This window comes from Rutidosis leptorrhynchoides, chromosome 3, assembly GCF_046630445.1.
Source record: "Rutidosis leptorrhynchoides isolate AG116_Rl617_1_P2 chromosome 3, CSIRO_AGI_Rlap_v1, whole genome shotgun sequence".
Lineage (NCBI taxonomy): Eukaryota > Viridiplantae > Streptophyta > Magnoliopsida > Asterales > Asteraceae > Rutidosis > Rutidosis leptorrhynchoides.
In genome coordinates, this window is record NC_092335.1 from 7,539,757 (window position 1) to 7,554,399 (window position 14,643).

At 30.1% G+C, this 14,643-nt stretch overlaps 1 protein-coding gene across 1 annotated transcript in view; it reads right to left on the reverse strand.

Annotated features, from left to right (window-relative positions):
- LOC139899580 (uncharacterized) overlaps nucleotides 1-11,046 on the reverse strand; it is a 111,802-nt gene extending 100,756 nt beyond the window's left edge. Inside the window, exons 1-4 of the mRNA XM_071882396.1 lie at nucleotides 10,909-11,046; nucleotides 9,833-10,198; nucleotides 9,428-9,547; nucleotides 8,111-8,221 (exon numbers count right to left, since the gene is read on the reverse strand). Of these exons, the coding sequence (XP_071738497.1) occupies nucleotides 8,111-8,221; nucleotides 9,428-9,547; nucleotides 9,833-10,189 (588 nt within the window). The 5' untranslated portion in view covers nucleotides 10,190-10,198; nucleotides 10,909-11,046. The remainder of the gene's footprint in view (nucleotides 1-8,110; nucleotides 8,222-9,427; nucleotides 9,548-9,832; nucleotides 10,199-10,908) is intronic.
- Nucleotides 11,047-14,643: the final 3,597 nt, after the last annotated feature.

The following is a 14,643-nucleotide window of genomic DNA, read 5'->3' on the forward strand; positions in this document are numbered from 1 at the left end:
TCCGCCACTGTATATATGTATATGTATGTATATATATATATATATATATATATATATATATATATATATATATATATATATATATATATATATATATATGTATATAAGTGTATATATAAGATTGTAAATTAATAAAATACACTTTAAACAATTTGAAATTTACAATGTAAAATAACAAACAGAATAATTAAGTTATTATTAAATAGAATATATATATATATATATATATATATATATATATATATATATATATATATATATATATATATATAAATAATATTATTTGAATCTATATAGATAATTATATATAAATGATTTCTAATAATAATTTTTATACTGTAACAATTATAAAACATATGAATGTTAAATAGTCAATAGATGTATTCATATAATTATTAGATATTACAAAATTTATAAATTAATATATTAAATGTAATTACAAGTTAAATTATAGTATTATATGCATTCATTATTTATATTAAAATAAGTATTATTAATATTATTAAAGGTTATAATACTGAAATTGAATACATTAGATTTTTTATATCATGGTTATCATTGTTAATATCATTATAATTATAACTAGTAATAAAACTATAAATTATAGCATTATGATTAAAATTAGTACTACTATTATTAGTACCAATATTATTAAGAATTATCATTATTGTTAACTTTTATTATTATTATTATAGTTATTAGAAAATAACACAAATTAATTATTTTGATCATAAAAAGTATTATTATTACCATTTTTATGATTATTATTATTATTATGATTATTATTATTATTATTATTATTATTATTATTAATATAATTATTAATATTAATAAAAGCATATAAATTATAAATCAAGAAATAATCTTACCATTCAGTTACCTATAGCTATCTAACTGTTTTTGATTGAGTTTGTTGCCTCAAATTACGCTACCAACTCCAGTACAATCATCTGATAAAAATCGAATTTCGTTAGCAATTAACATAAAAACTTTCTTCTATTTTTTTCATTATTTTGCTTCTGTTTTTTTATTTATTTATCTCTGTCGACTCCACTTGTGATAAATCATCGAACTCCTCTATGGTATTGATTAGGTTAACCAATTATCTATCTTCATTAACAACTTGTATCAACTAGTATCTGTTAGAGTCCATCGAATTAAACAGAAACCAGGAAGAAGCACGGCATCTATATTTTTCCAACTTTTTGGTCATATCTTGGATTCGAATCAATTTTAAAAATGTAATATTTCAATTTGGTTAGGAATCCTTCGCTAAATCTATCTGTAAGGTTTTCAACTCCTAATTTTTCTTAACGAATCCAAATTTTGGAGTCAAAGCTTATTTATAAAAAGTCAACTGAAGTGTTCTTGATAAAAATTCGAATTCGTTTTAAAGATGCAGGTTAAATTGATGATGCTAGTATATTCTAATAATAATTTGGAAGATATTTCATGAAGAGATCAGAGGCTCAAAACCTCTAAATTTCGAAATCAAAAATTTTGATATTTTTTTTTTTCGCGATGAAACAGCAGCTGCTGTTTATGTTTTCTTTTTTTTTTCTTCTTTTGATTCAAAACAATTTAGAAGGTATCTGTTTCCATTTAATGTCCAAACCCAAGAAAAATTGTTCGTGGTTATGATAGTTGTTTTCCTGGTCGAATTGGTTCAAGGAAGAAGAAGAACAGTGTATATGAGTTATATAAAATTAAAGTGGACTTAATTCAGAAAAACAAACACAGACGAGTGGTTAAGGGTGTTAGCGAGTATTGGAGTGATCGTGGGTTCGAGTCCCGGGAGTGCCAAGGACGTGTTTTTTTTAGACAGCTTCTTTATTGAGGTAGTTTCATCTTTTATTATTATTATTATTATTATTATTATTATTATTATTATTATTATTATTATTATTATTATTATTATTATTATTATTATTATTATTATTATTATTATTGACATTATTAGTATTATTATGATTATTGACATTGTTATTATTAATGATTGTTATTAATACTAAATATTATAGTTATTATTATTATTATTACTAATAAGTAGTAGTTATCATTTATCATCATTATTATTACAATTATAATTATAACTAAGAACATTGTTATTTCTACTATTATTATTATTACATTTATTAACTATTAATAGATGTATTATCATTATTATCATTATGTTAACATGAATACTAAGATTAATATTAATATCATTTTGATTAAGTAACGTCATTAAGTATTACTAACGTTATTATTAGTATTATTATCATTACCAAGTATTATTATTTAGTATTATTGTTAACATCACTAATATTAATATTATTATCATTACTAGTGCTAGTGTTATTAAGAGTATTATAATTATTATTGGTAATACAATTATCATTATAAGTATCATGATCAGTATTATTATTATTACCATTATAAATATGATTATTTATATTATAATAAATGTTATTAATATGTAATTACTAAAATCATTATGATAAGTATCATTAACCGAAAAATTTATATTTTACAGTTATTATTATAAATATCATTATTAATATCATTAATATAATTAATAACAATAATACCTTATTTGGTAATATTAAGTCTTATGATTTTTTTTTTATCATAGTATTACTAAAATTACTATTTTAACAAACAAATGATATATACATATATAAAAATACATTTAATACATATAACATAATGAAAATTAATATTTTCTATAACAAAATAAATATATGAAACATATATATTATTAATATAAAAAGTATATAACTAATGAATTTATATATATACTATTCGATTACAACTATGTATATTAATAAATATACAAATGATATAGGTTCGTGAATCCGAGGCCAATCCTACACTATTGTCGTCATATGTATTTTTACTACAAAATACAATAGGTGAGTTTCATTTGCTCCCTTTTTCTCTTTATAATTTTTGGGATTGAGAATACATGTGCAACTTTTATAAATGTTTTACAAAATAAGCATAAGTTCATGAAACTACATTCTACGATTGTTTTGTTATTCCGGATATCTGTACTTATTATTATTATGCTTGGTAACCTAAGAATTAGTGAAAAACACTAATTGACGCGAATACTAAAGGTAGATCTACGGGCACCAACCACCCCCATTTTCGAATAGTGGAAATGCTTTAGTACTTCGAAGGGTTCTTGTCATACATTTGAATAGTGGAATGTATGATGCCAGATATCTTAAGCGCTCTATGTTAAGGTCGGTTACCAGGCGACTCATCGTATGAATGATTTTTGCAGTTGTAATGATCCTGCGCATTTAATTAAATGAAATCTTGTGGCTTATTAAATATTATGATTATTATATAGAAATTAAACCTATGAACTCACCAACCTTTTGGTTGACACTTGAAAGCATGTTTATTCTCAGGTATGAAAGAAATCTTCCGCTGTGCATTTGCTCATATTAGAGATATTACTTGGAGTCATTCATGACATATTTCAAAAGACGTTGCATTCGAGTCGTCGAGTTCATCAAGATTATTATTAAGTCAATTATAGTTGGAGGTATTATGAAATAGTATGCTTGCCGTCAACTTTCGATGTAAAGAAAGTTTGTTTTTTAAAAACGAATGCAATGTTTGTAAAATTTATCATATAGAGGTCAATTACCTCGCGATGTAATCAACTATTGTGAATCGTTTATATTGTATATGAACGGGGCATTTCAGTCCACTATAGTCGTAGTCAGCACACATGTCACCGGAACCCACCGGATTTCTACACAAAGCAACAACAATCACCAGTCACTACCACAACCTAACCACAAATCGAAACTGAAATCATACCTCAACGATTGTAGAATTCTTTCAGAGGAATTCGTCGCCCACAACCGCAAAAAGAAGGATGACGGCAACCATGAGCGGGGAGGATGATAACGGCGAGTAGATCGAACCCGGCAACACCCCCAAAACCAACACAAAACCCAGATCCCGAAGTACGAAACCCGGAATCGTCGCCTGAATGTCGTAGAGGACCGGAGAAGCCGAACAGACACGATTAATGCCGGAGTAGGAACGTAGGTTGCTTATTATTAAAACAGAAAGCGAAAAAAACCGAAACCACTGGCGAGATGCCGGTGGTCGGAAAGCAAAGCCGCAGAAGAGCTTCAAAAATGCCGAAGGTTGAAGGATCTAGAAGAAAGTGAGATATCGGCTGAAGACAAAGAACTAATGAAGAAGAAGGGTTGGGGTTTTAGTACAGAGAGCGTATTTTTTTTTAGAGAGAGAGAGGATATGACTTAGAAATTTTCTCGGTTGACATTCATATTATTTCATTGACTTAAATGACTTTTTTGCTCAATTGGTCCCTTTATTATACTCCAAATCGCTACTTTGATCCCTCGGTTTTTAATTTGGCAATCAGCGTCCCTTAATTATTTAAATTTTGCAGTTCGAGTCTCTCCGTCAAATTTATGTTAAAAAGGTCCGTTAACCCCTGTCATGTGCAATGCATGTGAGGGTATAATCGTCTTTTTACTCTTTTCTTCATTAAAAATAAGGGACCACCGGCGCAAAATATCTTATAATTATATATTTTTAATTTATAAATTTATAAATTAAAAATCTTATAATTATGAAGGGACCAACGGAAATTACTGAAGGGGACACGAACTTCCCGCGTCCCTTAACATATGTTACTTTGTTTTTCTTAAAAAAGCTTTCAATGCCTTTTGTAAGATATGATACAGCTTTATCTTTTTGACCCATCATTTCAGCAAGATCCACTTAACATTATCAAACTTCACAATTGGCAAATGTAGTTTTGGCCTCATGATACATGTGTGATGAATGAAGAAGTGCCTAAAAAATTAATATACAAAAACCATCAACATGTTATAATATATAAATATATATATATAAATGGATAGTCAATTATTGATACACAAAAGTAATATTATTGTATTACCTAAACTTGTGATATTTTTGCTATAAATAGCCATGAATGCAAGCATTAAACTTGCACCATTTCTCACACTTACAAAGTGTTTCTTTCTTCCTCTCCATTATCATCTTTGTTCTTACACTTCATTATTAGTATTCTTAATCAAGAATCAAATCACTAAAGGTAGTTATAAGCCTACTGAATTATAACATCAAGAATCAAACCACTAAAGGTAGTTATAAGCCTACTGAATTATAACACGTTATCAGCACGATAATCTTAATACTAATTATGGTTGGCTCTGCCACCTAAATGATATATGGTCGGTTATACCACCTGAATAATATATGGTCGACACTGTCGTCTAATTATCATTTATGTTACTAACATTTATATTTCAATTATCTAACATTTATATGGCCGACACTGTCGCCTAATTATCATTTATGTTACTAACATTTATTTTTCTATTATCTAACATTTATATGGCCGACACTGTCGCCTAATTATCATTTATGTTTCTATTATCTAACATTTATTAAAACAGAAAGCGAAAAAAACCGAAACCACCGGCGAGATGCCGGTGGTCGGAAAGCAAAGCCGCAGAAGAGCTACAAAAATGCCGAAGGTTGAAGGATTTAGAAGAAAGTGAGATATCGGCTGAAGACAAAGAACTAATGAAGAAGAAGGGTTGGGGTTTTAGTACATAGAGCGTATTTTTTTTAGAGAGAGAGAGGATATGACTTGGAAATTTTCTCGGTTGACATTCATATTATTTCATTGACTTAAATGACTTTTTTGCTCAATTGGTCCCTCTATTATACCCCAAATCGCTACTTTGGTCCCTCGATTTTTAATTTGGCAATCAGCGTCCCTTAATTATTTTAATTTTGCAATTCGAGTCCCTCCGTCAAATTTATGTTAAAAAGGTCCGTTAACCCCGGTCATGTGCAATGCACGTGAGGGTATAATCGTCTTTTTACTCTTTTCTTCATTAAAAACAAGGGACCACCGGCGCAAAATATCTTATAATTATATATTTTTAATTTATAAATTTATAAATTAAAAATCTTATAATTAAAAATCTTATAATTATGAAGGGACCAACGGAAATTTCTGAAGGGGAGACGAACTTCCCGTGTCCCTTAACATATGTTACTTTGTTTTTCTTAAAAAGGCTTTCAATGCCTTTTGTAAGATATGATACAGCTTTATCTTTTTGACCCATCATTTCAGCAAATCCACTTGAACATTATCAAACTTCACACCATGCTTGGCAAATGTAGTTTTGCCCTCATGATACATGTGTGATGAATGAAGAAGTGCCTAAAAAATTAATATACAAAAACCATCAACATTAATTCAAATTAAGTAACTTCTATGTAATGCAGGAGTAGGCAACTTGAGAGAAGGATTCTAAACCCTTGGTTTCGTTTTTCAAGCAGTAAAGCAGATAATTATTCTTCAAGGAGCCACATCGTTTGTCAACACTTTTCCTTTCTAAAGATAGAGCACTCTTTTTTTCTAGGCTGGCAAATGAACACATAATCAAAGTTTTTACTAAACAGAAAAGTGAAAACAGAAAATTAGAGAAAATTTTCTGCAACTAAACAAATCCTAAATTTTGCACTTCCAAAATTAATCTACTCAAGATCATCCAACACAAGATATTGCTCTCAATCGATTACGATATGTACACTGAGAATTAGATAACAAACATATTGTTGAAATACATCAGATTACTAGTACCTCCAAAACAAAATATCAATTAATGCAATTTCATACATTAAACGTGGTATATTCATAAAGTGATTGATGCAGTGTGATTTTGTTTTACAGATCAAATGATACAATACAACCATCACCTGTAAACTATTAATAAAGCACACCAAAAAAAAAAAAAACATCACAATCACACAGTAATACGTAACTATTTCACTGGATCTAATCAAACCCTAACTTACAAAAACAACTTCAAGTGATACAAATGAATTAGCTAATAATTGATATATAATAATATACCTTAGAAGGAATACAACCAACGTTAAGGCAAGTACCACCTAAGCCACCACGTTTTTCAATAGAAGTAGTTTTAAGACCTAATTGAGCTTTCTTAATCGCCGCCACGTATCCACCGGGACCGCCGCCGATGACGACGACGTCGTTTTCATCAGATCCTGAAGCAAATCCTCTGGTGAAAGTGAAAACGAATACCTAATTGCATCTGATGAGATTACAGTGTTATTGAAGAGACTGGTGGCCTTCCTTCTGGCCAAATTCGCCATTGCCATGATGTACGCAGGTGTTTTATTATGTTTCGAATTATTTCATGTGATGATATTTATATGCGAAAGGAATAATTTGGGGAAAGTAAACGTGGATGGCATGAAAATTATTATTTTTATAAATTAAAAATATATAATTATAAGATATTTTGCGCTGGTGTTCCCTTGTTTTTAATACTGGATGATCAGTCTATTCTGTATAAGTTGGCCTACTAAAAGAGCGACATTTGGTCCACTTTCATCAATTCATCACCACACTCCTTTATTTCCCAATTTGCAAACGATGGTGATTGGTGAATTGTTGGTATGCCCGTATATATAACTTTGTTTGTTCGAAATATTTGCTATCCGAAGTTAACCGTGTTCTATTATATCTTGTACAAGAGCTAAGATACATTTGACACCAAAAAATGGCATGAGTTGATTAAGAATCTGCCTGGTACTTTTTTCAGAATATTCTGTTTGACTTCTAACATAGATAAAGGTTAATGTGTCCCACGGATCAACTATGGATGATCAGATTAATGAATCGATAGATGTCGAGATAGAAGACAGGACATTAACGTGGTTGGTGTTTATGACACATTCGACGCAAGTTCACATTCAGAATTTTTCAAATACGGAATCCAAACATAAATACGGAAGACCGAAGAATAAATGGCAGCAGCATATTGTTGTAACACTGGCTAGCATCACACACAGATCAAATTCATGGACTACCTTAGTAACCTTACAATCTTTTAACCACATAACATTGCATGCTACCTAAACGCTACTACCAATCTAGTTACATTAATCTTCTACAACCCTTTACAAACACTGCTTGTAAGTTGTAACACTTCGAAAACCTACTACTTCTTTGCTGTCAATCATAGTTTCAGACCAATGACGGTGGTTTCTAGCTTTCTACATTCACGTCTGTCCCCGCCAACATATCCAGCTCTTCGACTGCCTTGAAAACATCATCTTCCGGGTTCACGTATGAACTTACCCCAGCAACCACTTCCTTAGCTTTCGATTGCTGTGACCAAGTTACATGATATAAGTTAGATGTAAGGTTAAGAATATTCTAAAAACATGTATAACTGTTTACAAAGATAATAAACTTCTACTCAGTCAGCACAAAGAAATTTTCAATTTTATGAAAATTTTCTTAACGATTTCTTTTAGACGATTCTCATATGGACAATGAAAATTTGAGTTTAACTATTGCTAGTATTTGACCCTTCAAACACAGATAAAAATAGATTTGACTGAAAATTATTATTATATTTTTTGGATTTTTTTAATAATTTTTTTTAAGAAAAAATTGCAATCCAAAAAAGGAAAGATACAACACAGACAGTCACTTTCAACCCAAGAAAAACAAACACCCAAGTCAAAATACACACATAGCCAAACGTCTTTAAAGTCCTATGTAGATGTCAAATTTCAAAAATAATTTAGCACACAAGCTTTACTACTACTGCTAGTATTACTATTTATACAGAAAATAACCCACAGAGAAATATATATATAACAGAGAAATATATATATATATATATATATATATATATATTTCTCTGTGGGTTATTTTCTGAAAATGTGAGTTGAAATGAACTCCTTAAATCATTTGCTAGTATTTGGCCCTAATATAATCATAATATTATCAAAATTACATCCTTCAAACACAGATAAAAAAATAGATTTGACTGAAAATTATTATTATATTTTTTTTGGATTTTTTTAAATAAAATTTTCAAAAAAAAATTGCTATGCGAAAAAGGAAAGATACAGCACAGAAAGTTATTTCAACCAAGAAAAACAAACACCCAAGTCAAAATACACACATAGGCAAACATCTTTAGAGTACTATGTAGATGTCAAATTTCAAAAATAATTTAGCACACAAGTTTTACTACTACTGCTAGTATTACCACTTGTAAAGAAAATAACCCACGGAGAAAAATATAACTCGTAACTACAATAAGTAATCCTATTAGACATAAAAAAGTAGCTATCATTCCCATTTCTGACGAATCATATCTTATGATTTCATTACCAAATAAGGTTATCAAATGAATTGTAATTACAATTGAAACAATATAAAAGGAAATATGAGTTAGTATATGCTCTAAAGTTGAAATATCATAAAAACGAAAAAAGGGGGAGGGAATCCCCATATAAATTTAACTAGAAATATTAAATATTAAATATAATAATATAAATAGGGAATGATCTAACTTACTAAATGCTCATATTTCAGCTTCAATTCTTTGTATGCTACAAGCTGAAGTGGATCCATCACTAGAGCAGCAGTTCCTGGTCCACCCAAGGAGTTCATGAAATCCATAAAGTTCATGTTAGCCTGTCAACAACCAAAAGTAGCGAGTGAGGGTGTGAATCAACTTGATTCACAATATTAAAGCTTCACACAAATGAGAAATGGCAATTAAAACAAGTTATATTGACAAATAGAACACATTATAAAGTACTGTATGATTAAACGAAATAATGATACACGTAAAAACAACAGTAAATTCCAAAAACAGGTTTGAAAGCTCAAAAAAGTTTGATGTAGTAAGTCCATTTGCACATAGAAAGGAGTGAGTTCAATTTTGATCATTAGTAGGTACAAATAAGGAAATTTTACCTCGCTTTTGGGAGGGCGACCACGACGTTTTGAAAGAGGGCGGTGAACATCGGCATGATTCACCATGCTTTTGGGAGGACGACCACGACGTTTCGAAACACCATTATTAGTGGACTTAGGTCGCCCTCTTCCTCTTTTCTTCCCACCACCATTATTAACCTTTGAAATTGTGTTCAGTTTAGGCCTTCCACGTGTACGTTTTCCCGGTTCCATCACCCCACCAGAACCAGTGACAGTAGATGTAGTAGCTTTCTTTGGTGGCCGACCACGACCCCTCTTTACAACTGGAGTCAGAGAAGGCGCTTGTGGGGACTTAGGAGGACGTCCTGGTTTTCTTTTTTCAACAGAAGTATCCATGGTAGGTGCCTAGATGGAGGTTAGATAACTACAACGTTATGAGTGTTCAATCAGTCAATGCAAGAGCAGATACATATGTTTTGATAAATCAATCCATTTGACACATGTAACGAAAAATAAGTTCTAATGTTTTGTATTTATATAAATATATAGTTGAGATGGAAACGAATCTAATTACAATGCAATAAACAGAAATCGTCTAAGAAAAGTTCACCATCAATATGAACAACAAAACTTTTTAATTTTTAGCAAGTTTATACATCAATCACCCTCAATATCATACTACTTATTAAATGCTGTTAAACAATCACACAATATTGTTCATAAACCAAGCACATATCTAATTACTCGTATTTATTAATTTTTTATTTTAATAAATAATGAAATAATGATTACCAAATAAATACGGAGTATATAAAAATACTGTTTAAATTTGAATAAATTTGTACGTCAGAGTTAAAAACATAGGATTCCACAAAAGAATTCCGTCAGCGAACGGAAAACCCTAATAACAAAATAATTGAGATATTATAGCTGAATCTGTGAATATAACATCAATAATCATTGAAATATAGCTGTAGTTCAGCTGTGAAATTGTATATATATATATATATATATATATATATATATATATATATATATATATATATATATAAGAAAAAAAAATAGTCACAAAATAGACAGTTCCTAGCTACAAATTAAGGGGATACAAAATGTACCACAGTCGGAGATCTGGGCCACCGGTAATGGACGGAATCACGGCGGTTAGTTGACAGACAGAAGCACCGTAGATTGATGGGAGACGGAAAGAAAATGATTCCGTGTAGTTGAAGATGAAAAGTGTGTGAAACACAGATGTGACCTAATTCAAAAGTTTTTGGGCCATTTACATGTTAGTTTCGGCCCAACATATCTACTTTCTATTAATCTATCACTATCACTATATCACTATTCACTATCGCTTCACTATATATACATTAAAAGAGAGTCTCGATTAGCTAATAATTGTTTTCAAAACTCCCTTAATTACCGTTAGATTAGAAAATGACGTTACACTACCCCTTGATCCAACGACTCTTAATCATTCACTTAAAATATTAGCTAATAAATCAATTTGACATAAACTCCATGTCTAAAATACCCTCATTATACAAAATAACACGGAAGGTTAAGGCAAATTAGGGTTCCTTTTGCTCACAGCTCATTCTCATTATCACGTAGCTCTCCTCAACATCCAAAAAAAACTCTATCCAAGATCTAATCGTCCTACATTCAATCAATATCGAAAACAGGTCATACATTCAGGTGCATATCGTTCTTAGAATTAATTCCAACACCCTAATTTCTTCAGACAATGGCTAAAAATACCTAATCCTTCTTTCACAAATTATAGGATCGTTCACTACATGGAATTAACAATCTGTCGATCATCGAAGATTATGTTTTACAAACGAAACCCTAACGTCTACGAAGTCAGGTAATCAATTCATATTCATGATGTCTCTTAATCGATCATTAGTTTACTTAAAGTTCATAGAATCAAATATGCGATTCGGATTACTGGATTAAATCACGTTAGACTTCATTTTTAATGGATAAATTATTATGATCAACCGGTACGACATGTTAATTAGATTCTGTCCTTCGTATGTGTTTTCTAATTAATCAAAATCGATATAATATATCATCATTATGTATATAAGATTTTAATCGCAATTTAATCAAGATTTGTTTAAGTATGTGTCTTACATATGTTGACCAGCTACCAGAGAAACATTTAACGTAATCATATGCTTCTTTTATTGTTGTTGTTATCAATGAGAAATTTTAGCCACTTTACATATGTTTTCATTGTTTAATCTAAATTTAATCTGTATATCTATATATAACTAATTTATGTTTACATATTGTTTGTTTATTATCAGTTGACAGTTGGGCTACAATAGATAGCAACGTGTCTGCAGGTGTTGGACACACTGAAGCTGTTCGATTTAATGCCGACGACATTGTTTTGAGGTATGTTATATACGCGACTTTTAACATCGTCCAATAAAAATGCTTATTTAGAAAACCGTTACTCAAGTAAAACAATTGGCAGGTGGTTTCAAAACAATTGGAATTTTGTTTTCCTTCAAGCATCAGGTAGGCCGTTGCATGATGTTCAAGTTGTTAATTCTAGCATTTTGATTTGATTTTTGAATTTGACCATCTTAAAAATGAACATGATTTGTAAAACACCATTATTTATATGTTTATTGTTCATGTGACTTATTGAGTTAGTTGTATGTGTTTCAATCACCAGATGGTGCTAAAACAATGGCTGAAAGGTTCGATAGCGAAGATGCATTGTGATGGTGGAATACTGACATGTAATTATTTGTTGTAAAACCATAAATCCTACAGTAGAAAACAGTTACTTTCTCCAACATGATTATTTATGGTGATAAAACCTAACTGCGATAAAGTACAAGCCCCATCTAAATTTCGTAGATGAGCTCATTCACTACTCTCCAACCATCCCTCACGTCCCTTTACTTACGCCTCATGTCAACTTTTTTTGTTAATCTTAATTTTACTAATTTCACTTGCTCACTGAAATACTTACAAACTTACATGATGGGTAACAATAAGAGATCAATCACAAATAAGTTTTCCTACAAACTTCATTTTTTAGGAATCACTCATTGATAATAGAAATAATAATGATTTTCCTTATTTACCTTAAGCTAACTATATAACTATATGCATTTAGACATTACTATATTTAGAAGTTGGTACTTAATGTATATATACATGTTTTATTTCTTGAAGATAGATCTATAAGATGTTTACTCCCAAATTATCTAAAAAGTATGTTCTTTATTGTTTTGTATATATTTTTACTTGGTCTGTTTTAATGAAGGTGTCAAAGATGATAATGACAACTTAGTTGTGCTAATTTTATAAATAGTTTATCAAATATGAATGAAAAAGTTTTTATATATTTCTATTAAACTATACTTTTATCAATAAATCAATTTAGGAGTTTTTATGAATTAAGATATACTTAAAACATCTTTTGACCAATGGACTAGAGAGCTCTTAATTGTGAGTTGTTGCAGCGAGTCTTTAACTTTCATGACTCGCATGAAGATCTCGATCCAAAAAAAGACCAACCCGTGTAAGAATATTGTTTACACTGGACACTTTGGGAGGGACTTAAATACGATTATATCATATGAGCCCATTTTAAACATATAAACTCATCATATTTACCAATTTATCCAATCTTAATGTGATACGTCTTTATGCCCTAATTTATTTAGCGGCAATTGTTCATGCTTGCTTTTTTTTCTTTTCTGAGCTACGTACTATGATATTAACTACCATAATCGATACATGCTAATCATCTAATTCTATTCAACGGTATAAAGCTATTATAAGGTGAGAATACATAATGTGATCACTATTAGTTATCTTTATATATTAGTTTACTGTAATTTTTTTATTGTTGTTAATTTCTCTTAATTGATAGGCTACGGATACTATAAATCACGTTTCTCTAATGCCCCGTCCTAATCCATCTGGACGAATACATTACATTTGGTTACATCGCGAGGTACTTGACCTCTATATGATACATTTTACAAACATTGCATTCATTTTTAAAAGACAAACTTTCATTTCATCGAAAGTTGACGGCATGCATACCATTTCATAATATATCCAACTAATAATTGACTTAATAATAATCTTGATGAACTCAACGACTCGAATGCAACGTCTTTTGAAATATGTCATGAATGACTCCAAGTAATATCTCTAAAATGAGCAAATGCACAGCGGAAGATTTCTTTCATACCTAAGAATAAATATGCTTTAAAGTGTCAACCAAAAGGTTGGTGAGTTCATTAGTTTATCATAAACAATCATTTTCAATGATATAATAGACCACAAGATTTCCTTTATTCAATAATCATACACTCGCAATCATTCATATGGATTGAACACCTGGTAACTGACATTAACATCATGCATATAGAATATCCGCAAAACAGAAATCCATCTGTATAATATAAACTCGAAGTACTAAAGCATACCATTTTCCAGTATGGGGGGTGTTAGTGCCCGTAGATCTACCTTTAGGATTCGCGTCAATTAGGGTGTCTGTTCCCTAATTCTTAGGCTACCAAGCTAAAAGGGGTGATATTCGATTCGATAATCCAACCATAGAATGTAGTTTCGATTACTTGTGTCTATTTTGTAAAACATTTATAAAAGCAGCGCATGTATTCTCAGTCCCAAAAAATATATATTGCAAAAGCATTTAAAAAGGGAGCAAATGAAACTCACCATACTGTATTTTGTAGTAAAAATACATATGACGGCATTGAACAAGTATAGGGTTGGCCTCGGACTCACGAACCTATATCATTTACATATATATTAACACATATAGTGGTAGTCGAATAAAT